Source organism: Poromitra crassiceps (assembly GCF_964638095.1).
Source record: "Poromitra crassiceps genome assembly, chromosome: 18".
Lineage (NCBI taxonomy): Eukaryota > Metazoa > Chordata > Actinopteri > Beryciformes > Melamphaidae > Poromitra > Poromitra crassiceps.
The window spans coordinates 26,031,424-26,050,848 of NC_139636.1; the positions used below are offsets into that span (position 1 = coordinate 26,031,424).

Below are 19,425 nucleotides of genomic sequence, written 5' to 3' on the forward strand. Positions count from 1 at the left end.
CTGCTACTTGTGATGGTGGTTTGGCTGATCATCTTTGGGAGTGGGAAGAGTGGGGCACTTTTGTGTTCCCGTCCCCTTCCCCGAGGCCGGTTCCTAACATAATTAGGGGGGTCGCCCGCTTTTCTCGTTAGTCAGCACGTCATCTGAGTATATATATATATATATATATATTTGTCTGGTGGGTAGTCTTTGTGCAGGTGGTAAATGGTGTTAGTCAAGGTGCATTTGCATGGAGCTGAGGAAGCTCATGGTGGTAAAGCTGGTGGAGATGTTTGTTGGAGGAGGAGCCGGTCAGAGGGGACCAGTAAGACTGAGGAGGGGCGTGACAAGGCAGGGCCATCAGTAGCACCGTTTCTCCTTTCTGTGTAGACTATGCTACCCTACAAGAGTCCCGTCTCCGTACATAGACTTGCCTGTGACTCTGACTCCCAAGCCGTCTAAATCAGTGATACAGACGTATGTACAAGTGTCACAGAAACATTTCAAAGCCACATATTGAGAAGAGTTCATAGCTTCTCGACGTCGGGGTTAGAAAGCTTGACGCTGTTCATAAATGCCTCTTTTCATCTGAAGTCGGTGCTGGTGATATTTTTTCCGGGTTTAGAGCTCTCAGCCGTCACAGCGCCACTCTGGCCAAAGGCTCGGTAAAAAATATCATTCGTCAGTGACGAATGAGAAAAGCAGACGAGCACCCAATTATGTTAGGAACCGGCCTGCAACACAAAAGTGCCCCCACTCCAAGGATGATCAGCCAAACCACCATCACAAGTTCACAAGTAGCAGGTTTAGTTTCAGAGCACAGCATGGCCCCAACACAACTAACCAATCAAAACTAATCCCCAACCTTAAATTTACCTAAGAAAAGAAAATGATGGATTAAATAAGAGACACAGCTCTTACCTATAAGCTCCTACAAAATAAACATGAGGAAATGTTACAAAAAACTAGGGCTTCTCCCCCTACTTTCTGCTACTTGGGTAAGTGTTATTTACAGTGTACAAAAGTGTAGATCTGGAAGGTAACTATTTACAGTTTAGACTGCACAGGTCTACCAAGATAAAGACACATCTTAATAAAGTTCTGCAGAACTACTAAAGTAGGTCTACACACAGTTCCTACCTGACAGAACACAGCAGTCAGCACAGCAGCCATCATCGTTGGGAATGAGGAGAGCAAGGGGCGACAGGATGGCATCAGCTGGCTTAAATGCGCTCCACCAGCCAATCAGCCAGCAGCAATCTGACACCTGACCAGGCCAATTAGGATGAACACCACCTGCATCTCATTTCTCAATCACACACACACAGAGGAGGAAAGGAATGATGAACACATGAGAGAAATATACAAGGACTGAATGTGAACATTAGCTTCTGTAGCTAATTGAGTTTATAATGACTCAGAGCTTGGGACACCTTGTATATTAGCCTGTATTATCCCATACATGTAAAAAGCAGCTGTGATGGCAAAAATTAGGCTTACAACATATACAGTATATAAAATATGTGACTGTGTGTGTGTTTTGTACATGATTAGTTCATTAACTATGGGCTTAATTATAAATGAGTTATGACTGAACGTTACTATAAAGCACACATGGGCAACATACGGCCCCCTGTGTGGCCCGCGATGGAATTGCAAAAAAAGTTTTTTTTTTTTTTTTTTTTTACAGTGCACCTGAACGCAACATGCAAGATACCCGCTGAATAAGTGTCCAAATGTTCATGTCATTCTGGCCAATATTCTTCTGTTATAGCATTTCAGTCTGGAATATGGAATATCTTTCAATAATCTTTATGACTAAAAGGCCAAAAGTAATCTCATGTGTGTGGGTGTTCTACATTGTTCTACATTGAGGTAGAAATTTAAATAATTAACTTGTTGGTTTTGGATTTATTTAGCTTCAAGAGTGCATGTTCGTGTGACCCTCGCAGGCTTTGAGAATCCCGGCCACTTACTGATACTTATGCTTAAATTAACCCACTCATATTCTGGTTTATTTCAAGAAAAACATATCGGCTAGTGGAAATTGGCTGGTAACTTTAAAATCTAGCAGCCATATTGGCAGGTGGTGAAAAAAGTTAATTTCAAGCCCTGCAGGGAGAGTGTGGTGACATAGGAGTGAGTGAGAAAAGGATCAAATATTGGTGGTTAAGACTGAATAATGACATCACAACTGTTAATTTAAAATGAGTTATTCCTCTAAACCTGGCTTCAAATGCCCCAATTTTTTCGCGCTGGCGCCGTTCAGCCCTCAGCAAAATCTGGTAGCGAGGACTTTTTTTGTGGCCCTCTCTATCATCAAAGTTGCCCATCCCTGGGTTACGGCATGACAATATTTGTTCGGCCCCCGGCAACAATCTGGATTTCTCATGTGGCCCCCCATGAAAAATAGTTGCCCACCCCTGTGTTAGAGGGTACACACAGGAGAATACTGTCACAGAGGACTAAGAGATGATTTACCATCTAAGACCTAGTATGTCCTTGTTAGTGCTAAAACAGTGCTAAAAGGTTGTGTGTGTGCATTTTTCTTCTCCCCCCCTCCCTCCTTGCAGTTTGAGATCAGGCAGCTGAGGGCCCACCTGGCCCAGCAGGACCTGGATCTGGTGGCAGAGCGCGAGGCGGCCATGCAGATCCACCATATGTGGGGTAAACAGAGCAGCGGCTTCCAAGAGGTGGATGGACTGGCCCCCGGGGCCTCCGAGCATCACGGGCCGACTAAAGCTAGAGAGCCCGGGGGGCCCGCAGGTAATCGAATGGAGCACCCGGCTTCTTTGTATCACAGGCTAATGGGTAAAGCAACCTCTCTCAGCCAGTGGCTGTCAAACATCTGCATGACCACGGGCCCCCATTTGATAAGATTTTGTCCCAGGGTCCCCCATCTAATACGATTTTTGCATTTAGAGGTTTTATTACAGAAAGTGTATGAAACCCATGACCAAAATTGCTTACTTATGGATGGAATTATAGTGAAAATAAATGACTCCTTTTTACTGGGAACCCTCTAGGACCCTTACTTTAAGAACCACTGCTCTAAGCACCAGGGGGGATTAAGGATACACTTGCTATATGGTAAAGCAGGAAAACATCACAGCAAACCTCGCCTGGGTGAACCCAGCCTTCAACGTGACGTTACCGACTATGTTTGTAGCGTATAGAGATCACGTGGAGGCTGGGTTTACCCAGGCTACAGCAAACCATCCACCTAAATAGCAGGATAGTAAATACAGTAGTAAATAGTACACACCACATCATCATTCATGTGCTCCTCCAAGCTGGAAGGCAGGACAGATTATTAATGGTGGACATCACACACTGGCACTGGTGCTCTTCTCAAAACATTCATCTTCAAATCCAAATGGAAAGCTCCGCCACCACACTTAGATGAATAGATGGACTATAAAGCTTTCAAACAGTGACGGCTCATAACTTACAGGACTTCAAGGAACAAAGCGCCGTCAGTGCAGGTGATGTCAGGCCTCAAAACACTCAAGCTATTCCTTTATCAAAGCTATAAATCACCATGCGACTTTGCTATACATCTGAAGTAGGGTATGTCTAGTCAGACAGCCTTTTAAACTGGGCCTGCTGCTCATATGCACACGTTATTAATCATTCAAAGATTGTCCGTGTCGCATTTTAGGCTGAGCAATGTGTGGCTCCCTCTTGGGACATTCATAAAATGAATATTTGAAGCAGAAACATAAATGAAAAGAAGCCATTTAACGGTCCTATGGCACTTTGGACAGCACTTAAGAGATACACTTGGACTGATTTAGGGTCAGCGAGATACACACGCCACCGGTTTTCTTCTGGTTTAGTCATTCAGGTGCTGTGTTGAGCTTTCTATTATCCAACCATAACCAAAGAGTATGGATTCTAAATCATTCGACAGGCTACTGTGCAAAGAGAGGGCCGTAAAGCCTGTGGTCAGTTATATTACCCATGATCAACTTATAAATGTACGAGACGTTCACTTTTATTGTGTCTAAGACAAATACATTAAGTAGACTTTTTTTTTTATTATTTCCTTCAGATCACATTGTTCAAGATGACATGAACAACTACATCAGCCAGTATTACAGTGAGCCAAGCAGTGGTAAGCTTCAAAATTCACCCTCATTCTTTTCTCCGCCATCATATGTACATTCTCACTCTCTCTCTCTCTCACACTCACTCACACACACACACACACACAATCATATTCCAAGGCCATGTGACATTGTGAGATGTTTGCCTTGCAGATATGGGGATCCCAGACCCTGCAGCACGCATCATCACCACAGCAGCCATAGACGTGCACCTGCCCAACAACCCCAGCCATCTTCCCTCGTCGTTGGTGAGCGCCGACGCGATCCCATCCAGCCGTCTGCAGCGCACCGGCAGCTCGGTCAGCGAAGCCTCCACCACCACGGTGTCCCGCTCCAGCTTCAGCGCCCGGCAGCACAGCATCAGCAGCCACACGCTGGGCTCCACCACAGACTGCAGCTCCACGGTGCGCGAGGCCTCCACCTCCACCTCGGACTACAGCGGCCAGCGCTGCTACCCTCCACCCTACAGCAGCCCCCTGGCCCTGGGCACGCAGCCCTACAGCAGCCCCCTGGCCCTGGGCACGCAGCCGCCGCGAGGAACCCCCAGCGCTGTGGTGCAGGAGCTGCTCTCCTCTCTGTCGGAGGACTCTAGTCTCACCCAGAAGGGCCTGGACCCCGTCAACCTCAAACTGCCCAGCCCCACAAGCTCCGCCAAGACCAGCCCCGAGCTGGAGCACAGGGTCAACCTCTACAACAAGAGGAACCAGGAGAGCCGGGTCGGGCTCCACACCAAGCCCCTCATCCACCTGCAGAGCAGCGAGCCGTTTCTACAGGAGAAGTACAGAATGATGGAACCGGTGGATGCCGTGGTCGGCCGTCTGTCAGAGACATAAGACCCCGTCAAGAGTGCCTGAGGTCGGGACACCGCAGGGCTCACTCCTCAGATCAACCGCAAAAATGAACGCTTGACTACATCCCTCCCCATCCCGTTGTTGGGGCCGGGGCCACTGGTACACACACTGCAGTCCTGTCCTCCTTTTCATACCGGTAGTGTGAGTACATTGTTACTGAGGCGGATGTCCTTGCTGGAACAGCACAAACGGAGGGCATGGAGGAGAGAAAAAGGCAGACTTGTGATCAGGCACCGCACCACGTGTCTATCAGGAAATGACACTTGCAACAAAAACAAAGAAACGTTTATGAAAACTTTACCAAAAGAAACCAGCAATGAGGCTCGAGCCCAACATTTTCAGACAAGCGTTCAGTGCAGAAAATGTGGCTTTGATGTGTCGAGTTGTGATATGACTTGGAGGAAGTGAAACTGGGGAGGGGATGGTGCTGGGGGCTTTGTTCCTCCGATACGCTTTGTAGGAGTTGGAGATGCTAGACTGGTGAGATCATTTATTGGAAATCCACAAACTGTAAATCAGGGTTAGGGCTTCCCAAACTACGAGGCATGTATTAATCATAAGTTCAGGTTTGATAACTCTTCACGATTTTGGTCAGTCTAGTGTCTCCAAACTCACAAAGAACAGTCCTCTTTGACGGGACTGCTGCAGGGTATATTTGATCTGTGTTCAGATGTTGAGCTGTGAGCTCAACTTCTTTCTTACGGTATCTTTGTCTTTCTATATTAGCAATGTTAATATTTGTATTTAAATACTATGGGTGGATGAAGTTCAGCAAACACTTGATGGATGATAAGAGTCAAGTGATTCAGAAGGTTTTTGACCAGGTGCCATGGATGGAGTCTGACCAAACCCAGCTGAGTCGGTGTTTACAGAGTCTTTGCAAACTACAGGACAGCATGCCCCATAGACACCTAGATAATATTAAAAATTGGCATCTACCTGCACATGATAAGATTTCATATCATTCAGGTCTAAAATATTTTCATGATTTTGTTTGAAAGCTGTGTAAATATTTCAGGATGGGTTTGATCATCACATCACAGCCAAAATGTAGTGAGGGATTTACAGTGGAGCTATTATAAATTGTCACTCAGAAAGAAAAGTATTATCGCATGAACCTTCAAGAGTTGCCTCGCAATATTGCAAACTAATCTTGTTCATGTTCATGTCAACAGGCATTTTGTATAATGATAATGAGAAGACAGAATTGCAGAAGGAATCCAATAAAGGGGAAACATGGCAAAATAAGAACACTCGTCATTACTTGTCGATTTAATACACGCCATAAGTTTTCCCAGAGTATCTGAGATGAAACAGACAGCCTCTAGGTCTGCATTAAATACTACATTAGAGAGTCACAGACAAGTTAAGCATTCCCAAAAATGACCTTTACTGTGCCAGAAAGTTAAATAAAATTACAAAATATGTTCTACTATAGACGAAGTACAATATCCCCCTAGCAAAGCTGAGTACAGTAAAACCATATTCAAGGACATTGAGTATATAAAAACTGACATTGATTTGTAGACTGAGAAAGTTCTTCTGTTGCCAGCCAGAGAGAAGACTGATATAAAGTATGCACCCAGACATGCATAGCTTCGGAAATGTGTTAAGGCAGAGGTGTTGGAGGTCAGGTCCCCGTGGCCGCGGTCTGAATTCTGAGGTTGGAGTTGTGGGCTGGAAGCTGGGATGGTGAGAGCTTTGTTCCTCCTCACTTGTTCAATGCTTCAGTCATCTCAGGAACGGCCTGAAGAGGAGACGGTAGACAGACTTAATATTACCCAGCATAGGACGTCTGGGTAGTGTTGAGGTAAAAGCACTTGCCTACCACCGCAGAGACCCGGGTTCAATTGCCGGCAGCAGTACTTCCGGCTTGGTCAGACCTTCCTACAGACACAATAGACCCTTCTCACGGGGGCCATTTTGTGTCGAAAAGGCAGGGTAAACACAGGTGCAAGCAAAACACTAATGAGGGTTTCCAACTTCCATGATTGGAATTTGGAAACCCTCATTAGTGTTTTGCTCGCACCTGTGTTTACCCTGCCTTTTCGACACAAAATGGCCGTCGTGAAAAGGGTCTATTGGCCGTGTCTGTGGGTGGGAAGCCGGTGGTGTATGAGTCGCTGCACTAGCGCCTCCTTTGGTCGGTCAGGGTGCCTTTTTTTGGGGGGGGGGACTGGGGAAATAGCATGATCCTCCCACGTGCTATGTCCTGCCGGTGAAACTCCTCACTGTCAGGTGAAAAAAGCGGCTGGCGACAGCACATGTATGGGAGGAAGCAAGCATGTGGTGGTCTACGGCTCTCCCCAGATCAGCAGAGGGGGTGGAGCAATGACCAGGACAGCGGGGGGATTGGCCAAGTACGATTAGAGAGAAAATGGAAGAAAAATCTGAAAAACAAAATAGCCAGCATTTTTCCTTGACATGGAAAACCTCGGTAAGGTGCAGCTGTTGAGGTGTTGGACCTTGTTTACCTAGTAAGATATTACAGAAATCATCCAGCAAACATTTCACACAGGCACTGTGGCATATATCTTGTGTGCGCACGCGTGTAAACTTGTCAGCAACTCAAGACCATGTGAAACACATGGAAATCCATTTTCAAGGCATAAAATCTCAAGTTTAGCAAATAAAAGTTGTATTTTATTGGATAGTGTTAAGAGTGTGTTTCCCAAACCTGAAAATGCACATGCTTTTGTAATTGCTACACTGTAGTGAGTTAACCATTTGTTTACTAGACCTAAATGCAGGCACTGTGGAAACGTCTATGTAAAATACAACGTATTGCAATGAAATTCTGCATCACTCATTGCTGCATCCACTTAAAATATTTGCAGGTTTTACAAATGGGGAGTTGTTCAGCAGCAGCTGTCATTTTAAGCATCCCCAGTATATTCCACGTTAAGATTTATGGGCTTATTATACATACAGTCATGCACAAACCGACTGTCATCTGAGATTTATCTAGACAACAGCAGGCGTACAAACATTCATCATGGTCTCTGCAGGGTTGCTAAACGCAGAGCAAGGTTTTACTAGGGATGCATTTGTCCCATGAACAAATGCATTGATTATGACGGTTGCGTGGCCCTTAAGGGGACATGTTCCAATACCTTTTATGTGGTAAATTTGAGTACAAAACTGTTTGAACGGCTTCCCTTCCGAGCCAAACGACGACAAACTAAATCGTCAGCCACCAACGGAGGTAGTCCCGGGTATCAATTTTCCATTGGAGAAAAAGGAGAAAGCCCATCCATTTTAATCGGTTATCTGAGGAGTGATCACATGTAAGGTGATCTCACCCAGTAGGTCACAACTCAACTGCCACTAGCTATTATTACTCATCACTTCTGCGGAGTTTAGCGGGACACCTGGGCTGCTCATGCACTACTGAGGGGGCTAAATAAAACATGACCAAGCGCACACACATGAAAATATGAGCTACTAGCCTTTCAGCCGCAGCACTGGACTCCAGTGTTTGTTGTGCCAACCTCCTGGCTCGCTATGCTCAAGTACCAGCGAGACACAAGAAAGCAACTAAGCGTGTAAAGGGGGTGGCGAGAAGAGGCCGAATATAAACCTATTTAATAGTTACCTAGGTAACTAGTTACCTAGGTAACTATTAAACACCTTTTATAGCTTGTGGGAGGCCTCTGTGCCTCTCGCTTAATGGCAAGCCACAACTCACCTCATTAATTCAACAAATCAATAATTCATCAGTTGCACATTTCCATTAGGTGGAATAATGCATCGTGCAAAATTTATCAGCGAGATGGCAAATGTTATATTCTGATTGTCAGTCTGGACACCTGCCTATCAAAACATGCGGTGTCTGTCCAGGTAGTTGGTGATTTGCAGCGATGAGTAGTGTAGCGTTTTGGCCTCACTGCTTGGTTGTTTCCTACGGTAACGCCATCTTGACATGACTCCAGAAATATCAGTCAAAGACTCGCTCACCTTGAAAAGATCAGCTACCAAGCCATAGTCAGCCACCTGGAAAATGGGAGCCTCTGGATCCTTGTTGATAGCAACAATAGTCTGAATAAAAAAGCACATGTTTAGAATAACATGCACAAAACAGAAATCAATCAACTCCTTACACATACATTTGCTGCACTTAATCAAATGAATTGTTTAATTGTCTATGTTTTCCACTAGTGTGTGTGTGCAGGTAGGCTTGACTGTTACTGGGTACGTTTGAGAAAAAGCTCAAATATAAATTCATTCTCTTGCCCAGAAATTGCTCAGGTTAGAAGAGGCGCATATCTGTTGAATACTGAAATTAACGTACGTCCTGTGGTATTGATTTCTCTGTACAAACAAAGGTTTTGCAAAATTTGCCCACAGACCAGACTCTGAAATCTAGGCCTACGTGCAATTTAGTCAAAAATGTATGTGAGGTTAAAAGTGTCATACCCTTGTTGGTAAAAGGGTAAAACTAGTAAATATCAGACAAATTCACAGAAAGAAAATGTGTAGTGGTGGGGGGGGGCATGTTGCCCAAGTGACTGTACCTTGCTGTCTTTCATTCCAGCCAGATGTTGAATAGCTCCAGAGATACCAACAGCAATGTACAACTCCTGTGAACAGAACATGAGCAGGACAACCATGTACAGTAAGTGTTAGTTGCTTGTAGACATGAAGCGCAGTTTCAAGCCTTTAGAGAATTACACCTCAAAATCTACGGCAAGCACACAGCTGGCCAATGGCATGATAACTAAGAATGTGTGATCTATCAGCTGGCCAATGGCATGATAGCTAAGAATGTGTGATCTATCACCTGGCCAATGGCATGATAGCTAAGAATGTGTGATCTATCAGCTGGCCAATGGCATGATAGCTAAGAATGTGTGCTCTATGCTGAGGGGAAGGAGGGTGCTGGCTGATGTGTGGCAGAGATCAGTGCTGTCATTGGCTCTTAATGCACTGCCATATGAATATTTCAGGGATTATTCAATGTTGCTGCTGGAGTCTCAAAGAGCAGAACATTAATTTGTGAACATAAAACTATGCAGTCTAAAAACTAAGTGCATCAAACACTACTGTATTCCACTGGCTAGGCAAAGACAATAGAATCTGCATCTACTAGAAAGCAATGTAGGACATTTAAAAAAATATTTTGGGGGCAAATTTTGCCCCACTGTCTAGAAAATTGGGGCATTTACTAAATTTGGCGGGCGCTTAAAAAAGTGGTGCATTAAGGTTCAGGCTTGCCACTGGTCTGGAAAGTACTTCAAAGTACCTGGCTTTATAAAGAGGTCCTTTAAAGTGCTTGAATTAAGCCTACCGGAATCTCCGAGTTTGAGCCTTGCCCTTGTGCACTCCGTAATCTCGCGTATGATACAATTTGTATGTCATATAGCACTGGACCAAGCTTGATACACGTTATTTCCTATCTACAGTGTCACTCTCTGCATAGGCTACAAGTATACAGCGATTTGCTGATCGCTGAGCTAGCCGTCACTGGCTGTTGTGCTCTCTCATAGGCGTTCTTAGCTCAAATATGCGGCTGGTCGCCTAGGTAACCTGTGGTGGATATACATTTTTCTTTTAATCTCTTTTTTCCACGGCTTTATTGCTTGAAAAGTCCTTGAAATGAATCATTACAAAACAGTGGCAACCCTGAAGTGGCTAATGTGTAGTGTGAACATCAGCGCTGTTTGTGTCGGTGTTCTTCATTGTCTGTTTCTGGAAAACAGCTTGCAGGTGCTGAGTGTGTGCTAGAGATGGAAAAATGGAAATTTAATTAATTGAATGTAAATAAAATGATCAAAATCTTTGGGGCAAATCTTGCCCCTCAATCATAGTTTTTATGGGCATCCTTTGCTTTTCCCCCTCGACTAATTTCCTACCCTGCTAGAAAGAGCAACATATTCGTAAATGATTGTCCAAACTCATACGCATAGTTCCTACACATTTTCAATTGAAAAATAAATCATACTTTTCCAGACCATTTGTTTTGAAGATTTTGTCTGGTGTTGTTAAATATGATTTATGCAGATAGGTATTATTATTATTATGACCCCCTCGGATATGAGATGTTTTTTTTCTAATGAATAAATTTGTATCAATCTTGCCCCTGCTAACTAGGTCATCACTGTAGAGACGAAGATTGTTCTTCACAGCGACAAATATCAGAATACGGTATGTGAGATGATTGGCAGGGTTCCGACACGCTTTCCATTTTAAAATTCCATTATTTTTCCAGGCAGGTCCTATGTTCTTGACTGGATTTGATTTTGGTGGGTAACTGGGTATTTGATATACTGTAATAATGCATGCTGACACTGGCTGGGTAATAAGACCAAACTGTGGACTCAAACCACACTGAACCACACCATTCCTCCTCCCCACCCCAAAATTCCCAAGACCTGGAAAAAATCAAATGCATTTTTAATACTTTTCCAGACTTTCAGGACCTGTGTAGGAACCCTGCACAGGATGGTCCTATCACAATATATTTCTGCAGTTCACACACTGTCGCTCAGGTGTGGATGCACACTTCTTTACATGCAGTCTATTGTTCAGTGACACCAAGAGGCCAGAATTTGACAGTCGCGCTCCTATGCTGCCAAGCTGTTCCCTAAAAGTGATACTCCCCTGAAAAACTGCTCAGGTATAACCTCTGACAGCTTTGATTACACTGAACAATTCAGAGACTAACCATCTGTAAACATCACAGAGACTTAAGTGTTACTGAACACTTGTTCCTTTGATAGCACTAAATTCACTAACAACAAATTACCGGTACACTTAAATCGGTAATAGAGGAGACAGAATTAATCTTTGTGGGCTACCGCAGCGTTTTATTCTTCTTATTCCCTGTAGGCTCCTAAGTGGAGCATAGGGACGCAACCACGCGATGCCAACGGCCTCCGGGCGATCTTCCTCATACAGAGGAAGACTGCGATTGCGGTTTCTGTAGCAAGTGGGTTTTTACAGCCCCACATCCCCCAATAACCCTAACATACATGTCTTTGATGGTGGGAGTTAACAGGAGTAATCAAAAAATAAAGGAATTGTCCGCACACTGATTAGCAGCTCCCGTTTTTATTTGCTCAAGGTTGGCAAGCTTTCGACCCTACTGGGTCTTCATCAGGCAAATGAATGACAGTTAACAGGAGTACCCAGAGGAAAACACACAAACACGACGAGAACATGCAAACTCCACACAGAAAAGACCTGGGAGGGACCGGGGTTCGAACCCACGGCCTTCAAGTTAAAATTTTAATACCCAAAGACAAAAAAAAGTTACCGGTAACACTTTATAATAACTGCACACTATTAAGCATTACTTAAGTATTAGTAAATACTTATTCATCATTTATAAAGCATTGTTCATACATTACTAAGCATTAGTAAGTAATCCATAAACAGTTATAAAGGTTTTATTGCTGATTAATAAGCTATTCTATAATGTATTTAACAATTGTATTTAATCTTATTTATAAATGCTTTGTAAGGCATAGTTCTCATTTTAGCTGAGGTGACACAAAATACTTACTACTAACTACCTACCTTAATTACAAGGGGCGTGTCTAGGGGTGGCCACCCCTGAAATCTGATTAGCCACCCAAAAATCCTGCGGCCGACATTACTGTATTTCAAATTCAGAGGCTGTAGTGGGCTCATTTTTAAAGCTAGAGTGAAGAGCATGGTGTCATATGAAACTAGAAGAAGGTATCAAGTTAGGCTACATTTTGGCAAGGGAAAAACTGGCATGGCCCTTTTCAAAGGGGTCCCTTGACCTCTCACCTCGAATCTGAATGAGAATGGGTTCTGTACGACTCTCCCCTTCACAGATAAGGTAACATTTTTCAAAGCATTGGCTTAATTACAAAATTTATGTAAATGCATACCTGCCAAGGCTTTGAAAAATGCTACCTTATCTGTAACGGGGAGACTCGTGGGTACGCATCTAACCCAATAACCCATTCTCATTCAGATATCTCGAGGTGAGAGGTCTGGGGAACACTCTGAAAATGGCCATGCCAGTTTTTCCCTCGCCTAAATTTAGCCTAAATTTGGAGCATTAATTAGCCCCCTTGCACACAAGCTAGCGTGCATGACATGGCTGATACCTATGGATGCCTTCGGTCTTCCAGTTTCATATGATATCAGGCTCTTCACTCTAACTTTAAAAATGAGCCCGCTACAGCCTCTGAAAGACAGTAATGTCGGCCACGGACGCCCTCAGGATTTTGGGGTCATCAATCAGATTTCAGGGGGTAGCTTAGTAGTTGTTAGTTAAGCAAAATAAGGATTATCTATGCCTTACAAAGCATTTATAAATTAAATACAATTGTTAAATACATTATAGATTAGTTTATTAATCAGGAATAAAACATTTATAACTGTGTTTATGAATTACTTAATAATGCTTAGTATGAACTAATGCTTTCTTTGAACAATGCTTTATAAATGATGAATAAAGTATTTACTCATGCTTATTATAAAGTGTTACCAAGTTTCCCTTCTAAAAAAGGAAAAGACGTGTCTACACCACTCCCCTACCTAGTAGCAACACTTTGATCTCAGAGCCCGAGAGTTGCGTTCAGGCGCGTCACTCCTCCTGCGCTCCTCTGCCTGTCTCCAAACTTCCCTGAACCGGCAGCTCAGACACTTTTCATCACACAAGCTTCACCTCGCTCTTCTTTGGACAGCGGCTCAACCGTTAGTGGGTAACTATCGCCGTAACCGGTGTTATATTCAGGTTCCTCACAGAAGGAAATATGATGCGCAAGAATAGAGCGGAGTTGCCCACGGGGCTGAGGAGGCATCGCGGACAACGCACGCTTCAGGCACCTTGGGGGTGCTTAATACTGAGAGGAAATGAATGAGTAGGCATTCTAATTGGCATGTCACTATAGACTGGAAGGGCGATGTCTTGGAATATTGACTTTCATGATGCAATTAGTTGTGAAAGCCTGGTAAATGGAGCGGTACACAGTACTATGCGTGCGTAATGCACATGGTTACTCTTTCTTTCATTGAGCTCGTTCTGCTCAGCATGGCCATTTCATAAAGAGACTAGATTCTTTAGTATGAAACCTTAAGTTAACTGAGTTAATTGAAGCTCAAAGAGTGTCTATAAAACTTGTGCAGTCTTGTTACTGATCGTTATTTTGCAGTTAAGACTCAACAGGCCGACTATATGTTTTTGGCGCACTGAAACACATGACAGATAACAACCAACATGATAGACAGGATACTGTTTTTCATTTTTGCACAAATTGAGCAATATACCTGCATGTAGTATAGCGCTTGTAATAAATACAAACTGTCGCAGTTGGAAACCGTCAAAGGAGGGCAAACAGTAAATTCTGTAAATGCCCCACCCAAAATTACTTTGGCCCATCCAAAACTGAATTCCTGGCACCGTGGCTGTTTGTGGGTACTTTGTATGTGAATAGTATTGTGTACTACATTGTAATGAATAATACAATATTTTCAGATGGCAGGGGAGAAAAAAAAAACACGTATACGATACAAATTACATTTCATTCACTAAGCCAATTTCAGCAAGCTTGTCAAAATGTTGGGAAAATCCAATTTAGACAGGCTGGCCTGGTCTGAGGCTCTGAGCAGTCTGCTTTAATGGATCGGCTAAATCATTTAGGGCGCTAAATGTGCCATCAAGTACATTTCATGGGGCCTAATGTGTGGATAATCACAGCTGGGCTATCCCAGCTGAATCAGATAATGGTACATTAACCTTTTTAAAAGGGTAAAGGGGCCATCCTGATCATACTGAATTTCGGGAACGCTGTATAAAGGAGAAGTAACAGGCATTTGTCAAAAGTAACTGGTATTTGCGATTTGCACACTTTTAAAACAGACTGATGTTCTGATGAAGGTTCTGCTCCATATCAAAAATGCAATTGGGAGTCCAGAATTGTTGCACTTCAGCATATTTAGTGTGCAACTATTCACTTTCCCATGTGATAAGAGCTGGAAAATGTGTGTTATTAATTTTCTTAATTGATGTGGATAATTTGATGTGGCACCATACTGTATGTTCAGTAGCCACCTGAGAAGAGGAATAACTTACTGGTGCTACAATCTTGCCCGTCTGTCCAACCTGCATATCGTTAGGCACATATCCAGCATCCACTGCAGCTCTGGATGCACCGACTGAAAATAGAACACTATATCATTTAAAACCCACTTAAGTAAAAGCAATCGGACAGATAATGCGTGATACAAAATAACATTCTCATGTTACCACCATCTCACCTGCGGCATTCATTTTGTCAGCAAGGTCGTAAAGCAGCTTGAAGTTGTCTCCACTCTTCAAGCCCCTTCCTGTGAAAGAAAACACAGAAAATCTAATAAAATTGTCAAAATCTAATTAATTTTATCCCAAATGCTGCTGAATTTTCTTGAAAACCCAAACTGATTTTCTAGCATACAGAGTAAGCTGGCCAAGCTAATTTAGATTGTTTTTATGGTACCTGCCTACAAGTCTGGAATATTTTGTTCAGTCCACCATACAATGTGGGGAGTTAGGGAGTGCATCGACGACAAGACAAATAAAGTAGTAGGTTTATAAACAAATTCCTTCTCTAGAATACGGGGAACCATTTTAAATCTTCCAGGCCAACCCAACAGAGGGGTCTGACTGACTCTTTGGAAAACATTGCTCTGACCATATTAGTAATGCTAAAGGCAAAATGAAATGAATGACTTCGTACCTCCTGACACCACAACCTTTGCGCTGGTCAGCTCCGGACGGTCATTCTTGGTCAGGCTCTGTTCCAGCCACTCAGATACCCCAATGGGTAAGGATGCAGCCACTGCAATCAACAAATTAGAGGATCAACCGATGACTATTAATCATATCATTGTACTAAAAAGAAGGAAACATCTATTAGAAATTATGATTAAAAAAAATACCAAAGATGAGCTTTGTAGATGTACAGGTTAGGTTATTTTTTTATGAAGAAAACTTCTAGGTGTTGATCTAATAATAGCACTTTAACACAGAATTGTAAAACAATATAGTAAATTATGTAAAATAATGAATGTCACAAACAGTCCAGGCTTATCTTATCTATAGCATATCTGTATGGTTAATTCTGTTGGCTACTATACCGTCTTCTGTTGCGGCACTTCCTCCCTCTACTGCTGCTGGCTCAAACGATGTCCCTCTAACTGTGACCATCTTGATGCTCTCATTACATTTCACTGTGCTGAGAGCATTCCCTATGTAATACAAACAACAACAACAACAACAACAACAAAACATTATTAAGAAAAGCTATTTAAAAACTCTTTCAAGAAAACTCATTGGTAATCAAAGTCAGAGCAAATTCTGATAAAATGATCCATACTTCTTTAAAGTTTCTTCGGACACATTTCAATACTAGTCAAGAATGAAAATGAAATGAAAAATGCATTATTATAATACAATGACAGTGGTTACCAGCATATATGGTTCTGACAAACGTGTCTGGAGACTTGATCTCAATAATATCTGAAATTAGGGCAACGTCCAACTTGGCAGCCACTCTGGGGAGCAGGTTCTGTCAAACAAAATGGTGAATAAGTATGGAAATGTAAATATGCACAGATCAGTAGTAAAGTGTTTACATCAAGGGAAAGTCAGTATATAGTGTAATTTTGTTGTCGTCATCTGTAACTTCACAGATGCGCTTATGTGAGGAAAGTGAGATATTAGAGATTAAATACATGTCAGTGAAAGATACATCATAGATTCAGCCAAAATATCACTAATACATAAAAAAAAACAAAAATCATATAGGCAATGCTCTTGCCCATGTCTTACCTTCCCAAAGGCAGATGCACCAGCAAGGATGTGGGTGAAGTTGAATTGCTGTTGGGTTGCCAAGATAAGTGGAGTCAACTCCTCTACAGAAAAAAAGAGGGCATATTTATTTTCCACTCAAACAATGGGAGAGGCCAGCTCATGATTGGAGGTTGCTAGTTCAAACCCCAGAAGACCTATTTAAAAAAAGCAGATACTGTTTAGATGTCCTTGAGCAAGGCACTCAGCCCCCAATTGCTCTGAAGCTGCTCACCGGCCAGCAGTAGAAGACTGCGGTTGTATTGTTTCCAGGCGTCAATGTGTGTGACTGAGTGTGGATATGAAGCATAGTCTTGCTGAAAAAGAATGTGCATGCTCAGTATACCCCCCCCCTATTTTCATAAAACATATTATATGTTATCCAACAGGTTTCAAGCTACATACCTGGGAGAGAACCTTTGTAAGAATCATGTTGGGCCACCAGAACTTTATTCACACCTTGTACTTTAGCGATTTCCTCTGCAATCTGAGAAAAAAAGAAATCTGGATGAATCCAGTTTACTACACTGGCACTCTTTCAGAGTCTGTGTATCTCCATGTACACATTTAAAATGCACTCCAATACATTTTGTTGTTGTCCTTCTTTGATGTTGTCACTTATCTATGACTTAATGTTACATGGTGTTTGTCTTAATATCCGTCTGTATTTGATGCAATAAAAGCAAGAAAAAACACTCACATGCATGGTATCTATAATAGCCTAGATCTAAATTATCACAAGTTTCATGGGGTTTCAAGCAAGTCAGCCCGAAAAGCATCACCTACCTTTGAGCAGTCTGTTCCAGCGACCAGACAAGACACCTCTCCGCCCAGCTTACTGGCTGCTGTGATGGCACTGAGTGTAATAGGTGTCAGCTTGTCATTACTGTGCTCTGCTACCACCAAGGTACTTTGAAACCTTTGGATGAGACCAGTCTGTTGGGGGGGGAGGGGGGGGGGGGGATTTTGTCAGCATATAACCCTTTAATAATAAATCAATCAAAGATCTGCTTGGCAACATTGTTTGTTGTATAAGATGTCTCTACAAAGGTTATATTGTATTTAAAGAAAACAATACTTTGCTTTCATCACATAATAATTGTTTAAATGTATAAATTGTATTAGGATTACGGATCTTGTGCCGAGTATTACACACTGGTTCTAGAGGATTCTGCTCTTACAGTGTTGTGTATTTAAACTTGAATGCAGTCTATATTCCTTATGCATGTATTGGGAAGTGTATCCTGAAGTTGGAAGTCAAATATTCTACAAACAGGCTTAAAAACTGCCAAGTGCAAGTCCCTACTATATGTATATATATATATATACCCTGCTTATGCAACCTCTTAAAACAGGAGCATCAGCGTGGTCAAGTTAAAACAGGATAGTACCAGCCGTTATCTGTAAAGTTACAGGTCTCAGCCTGAATCAATATCAGTCTTTAAAGGTCATTCAGACGATCTTAAACAATGAATGAAAAAGTACGGTTAGTTAACGCAAGGTAACTATTAAATTCTTACATTATTGTCTAGCTACTGGCAGAATTCTCGCCAGAAATCAACTGTTTTCTCACGACACCAATGACAATTTTCATTTTAACTGTTGTTTACGAGGTTTCATCAACACTTGCTAACATCACCAGCTCAGCATTAGCGTTAGCTCTAGGGCTAAAGCTAAAGTTTCGTTATGTTATACATAACCGACCTTAGGTCTTTGAGTCATGATTCTGTAAAGCCAATGACAGAAATAACTAACAAAACCTCTGAACTCAGACATATTCCCAAATGCAGCACGACTAGCATGCAACATGGCTTGCTAACTAGCTGCTGCTAGCGTTAGTTAGCCAACAAGCTGCAGATGCATGTTGAGGAATAGGTAGCAAGCTAACGAACGTATTTCATATATTACTTTGTTAATATTAAGAACGATAATATGTGCCGCTAACGTTGTCATCCCATAACTGTCATACTCTTACCAACTGTCTCAAACTTGTTTTGTTGATAGCCCTGTGCATCTTGGACCCTGCTGGCTGGCTGGCTTGCACTTCAACGAGCGAGGCTAGTGCAGAATCTGTGCTAAAGGTCATCTGAGGATCTGACGTTTCAGTCGAGTTCTCGCGAGACGGCTCTGGGTCATGCTGGTCGATGCTAGAATGGATGGTCTCTACGGCTCTGGATCGGCCGGAGAGACATACGGCGTGATGATTGGTTGGGTTTAGGGGTTGGGTTTAGGGCATAGGGAGTGATGATTGGTTGTGGTTAGGGTTAGAGGCGGGGTATCCATTAATTCATTTTAACCCTATCTTAGCTGGCATGCATTTAAATCACATAGCCTAATGGAGTGATTACAGATCTTATGGGGAAATAGAAAAGACAGAGGTTTGGAGTAAATAGGCTAGTTATCTGTCTGTAGCCTAATACTAATGGCCCATTTGGCTCTGAAACAGACAAGAGAGACTAGGCTACCTATGAGGTTATCTGTGTGTATTTTTGACAAATCACAAATCTCTTCTTTTCCAGCTCAATATTAAACAAAAGACACATTATTAGGCCAGGGGTAAAGTCTGAGACTGTGGGCCTCCCCCAGACAAAGCTTAAAAAAGGCGCCCCCATCGCTCAATTCCTGCCTAGGATCATGATTGTTATTTGATCCTATATTATAGACATGAGCCAAGATAGCC

The 19,425-nt window shown here is 42.7% G+C and overlaps 2 protein-coding genes across 2 annotated transcripts in view; one reads left to right on the forward strand and one right to left on the reverse strand.

Moving 5' to 3' along the window:
• The window catches only part of tmem266 (transmembrane protein 266), a gene marked incomplete at its 3' end in the record, with an annotated part of 35,294 nt that extends 30,373 nt beyond the window's left edge, over window positions 1–4,921 (forward strand). Inside the window, exons 8-10 of the mRNA XM_083654878.1 lie at window positions 2,553–2,745; window positions 4,034–4,096; window positions 4,242–4,921. Coding sequence (XP_083511004.1) covers window positions 2,553–2,745; window positions 4,034–4,096; window positions 4,242–4,921 — 936 coding nt within the window. The remainder of the gene's footprint in view (window positions 1–2,552; window positions 2,746–4,033; window positions 4,097–4,241) is intronic.
• A 1,267-nt stretch (window positions 4,922–6,188) lies between these two features.
• On the reverse strand, window positions 6,189–18,811 carry etfa (electron transfer flavoprotein subunit alpha). The gene is made up of 12 exons (XM_083654879.1): window positions 18,721–18,811; window positions 17,532–17,681; window positions 17,151–17,232; window positions 16,728–16,810; window positions 16,365–16,464; window positions 16,034–16,144; window positions 15,634–15,735; window positions 15,176–15,244; window positions 14,991–15,073; window positions 9,454–9,519; window positions 8,897–8,977; window positions 6,189–6,686 (listed from the first exon to the last, which is right to left on the reverse strand). The coding sequence occupies exons 1-12, from the start codon at window positions 18,757–18,759 to the stop codon at window positions 6,651–6,653; spliced, it is 1,002 nt and encodes a 333-aa protein (XP_083511005.1). The 5' UTR covers window positions 18,760–18,811; the 3' UTR covers window positions 6,189–6,650.
• Between the last annotated feature and the right edge of the window lie 614 nt (window positions 18,812–19,425).

What these genes read in the sequence shown, in the direction of transcription:
- etfa (XM_083654879.1), bottom strand. Translation starts at nt 18,759, where the DNA reads ATGCACAGGGCTATCAACAAAACAAGTTTGAGACAGTTG. An exon ending in AAAGGTTGTGGTGTCAGGAG is followed by an intron (nt 15,245 to 15,633) that starts GTACGAAGTCAT and finishes TTTCTTTCACAG; the next exon opens with GAAGGGGCTTGAAGAGTGGA. An exon ending in TGGTAGCTGATCTTTTCAAG is followed by an intron (nt 6,687 to 8,896) that starts GTGAGCGAGTCT and finishes TCTCCTCTTCAG; the next exon opens with GCCGTTCCTGAGATGACTGA.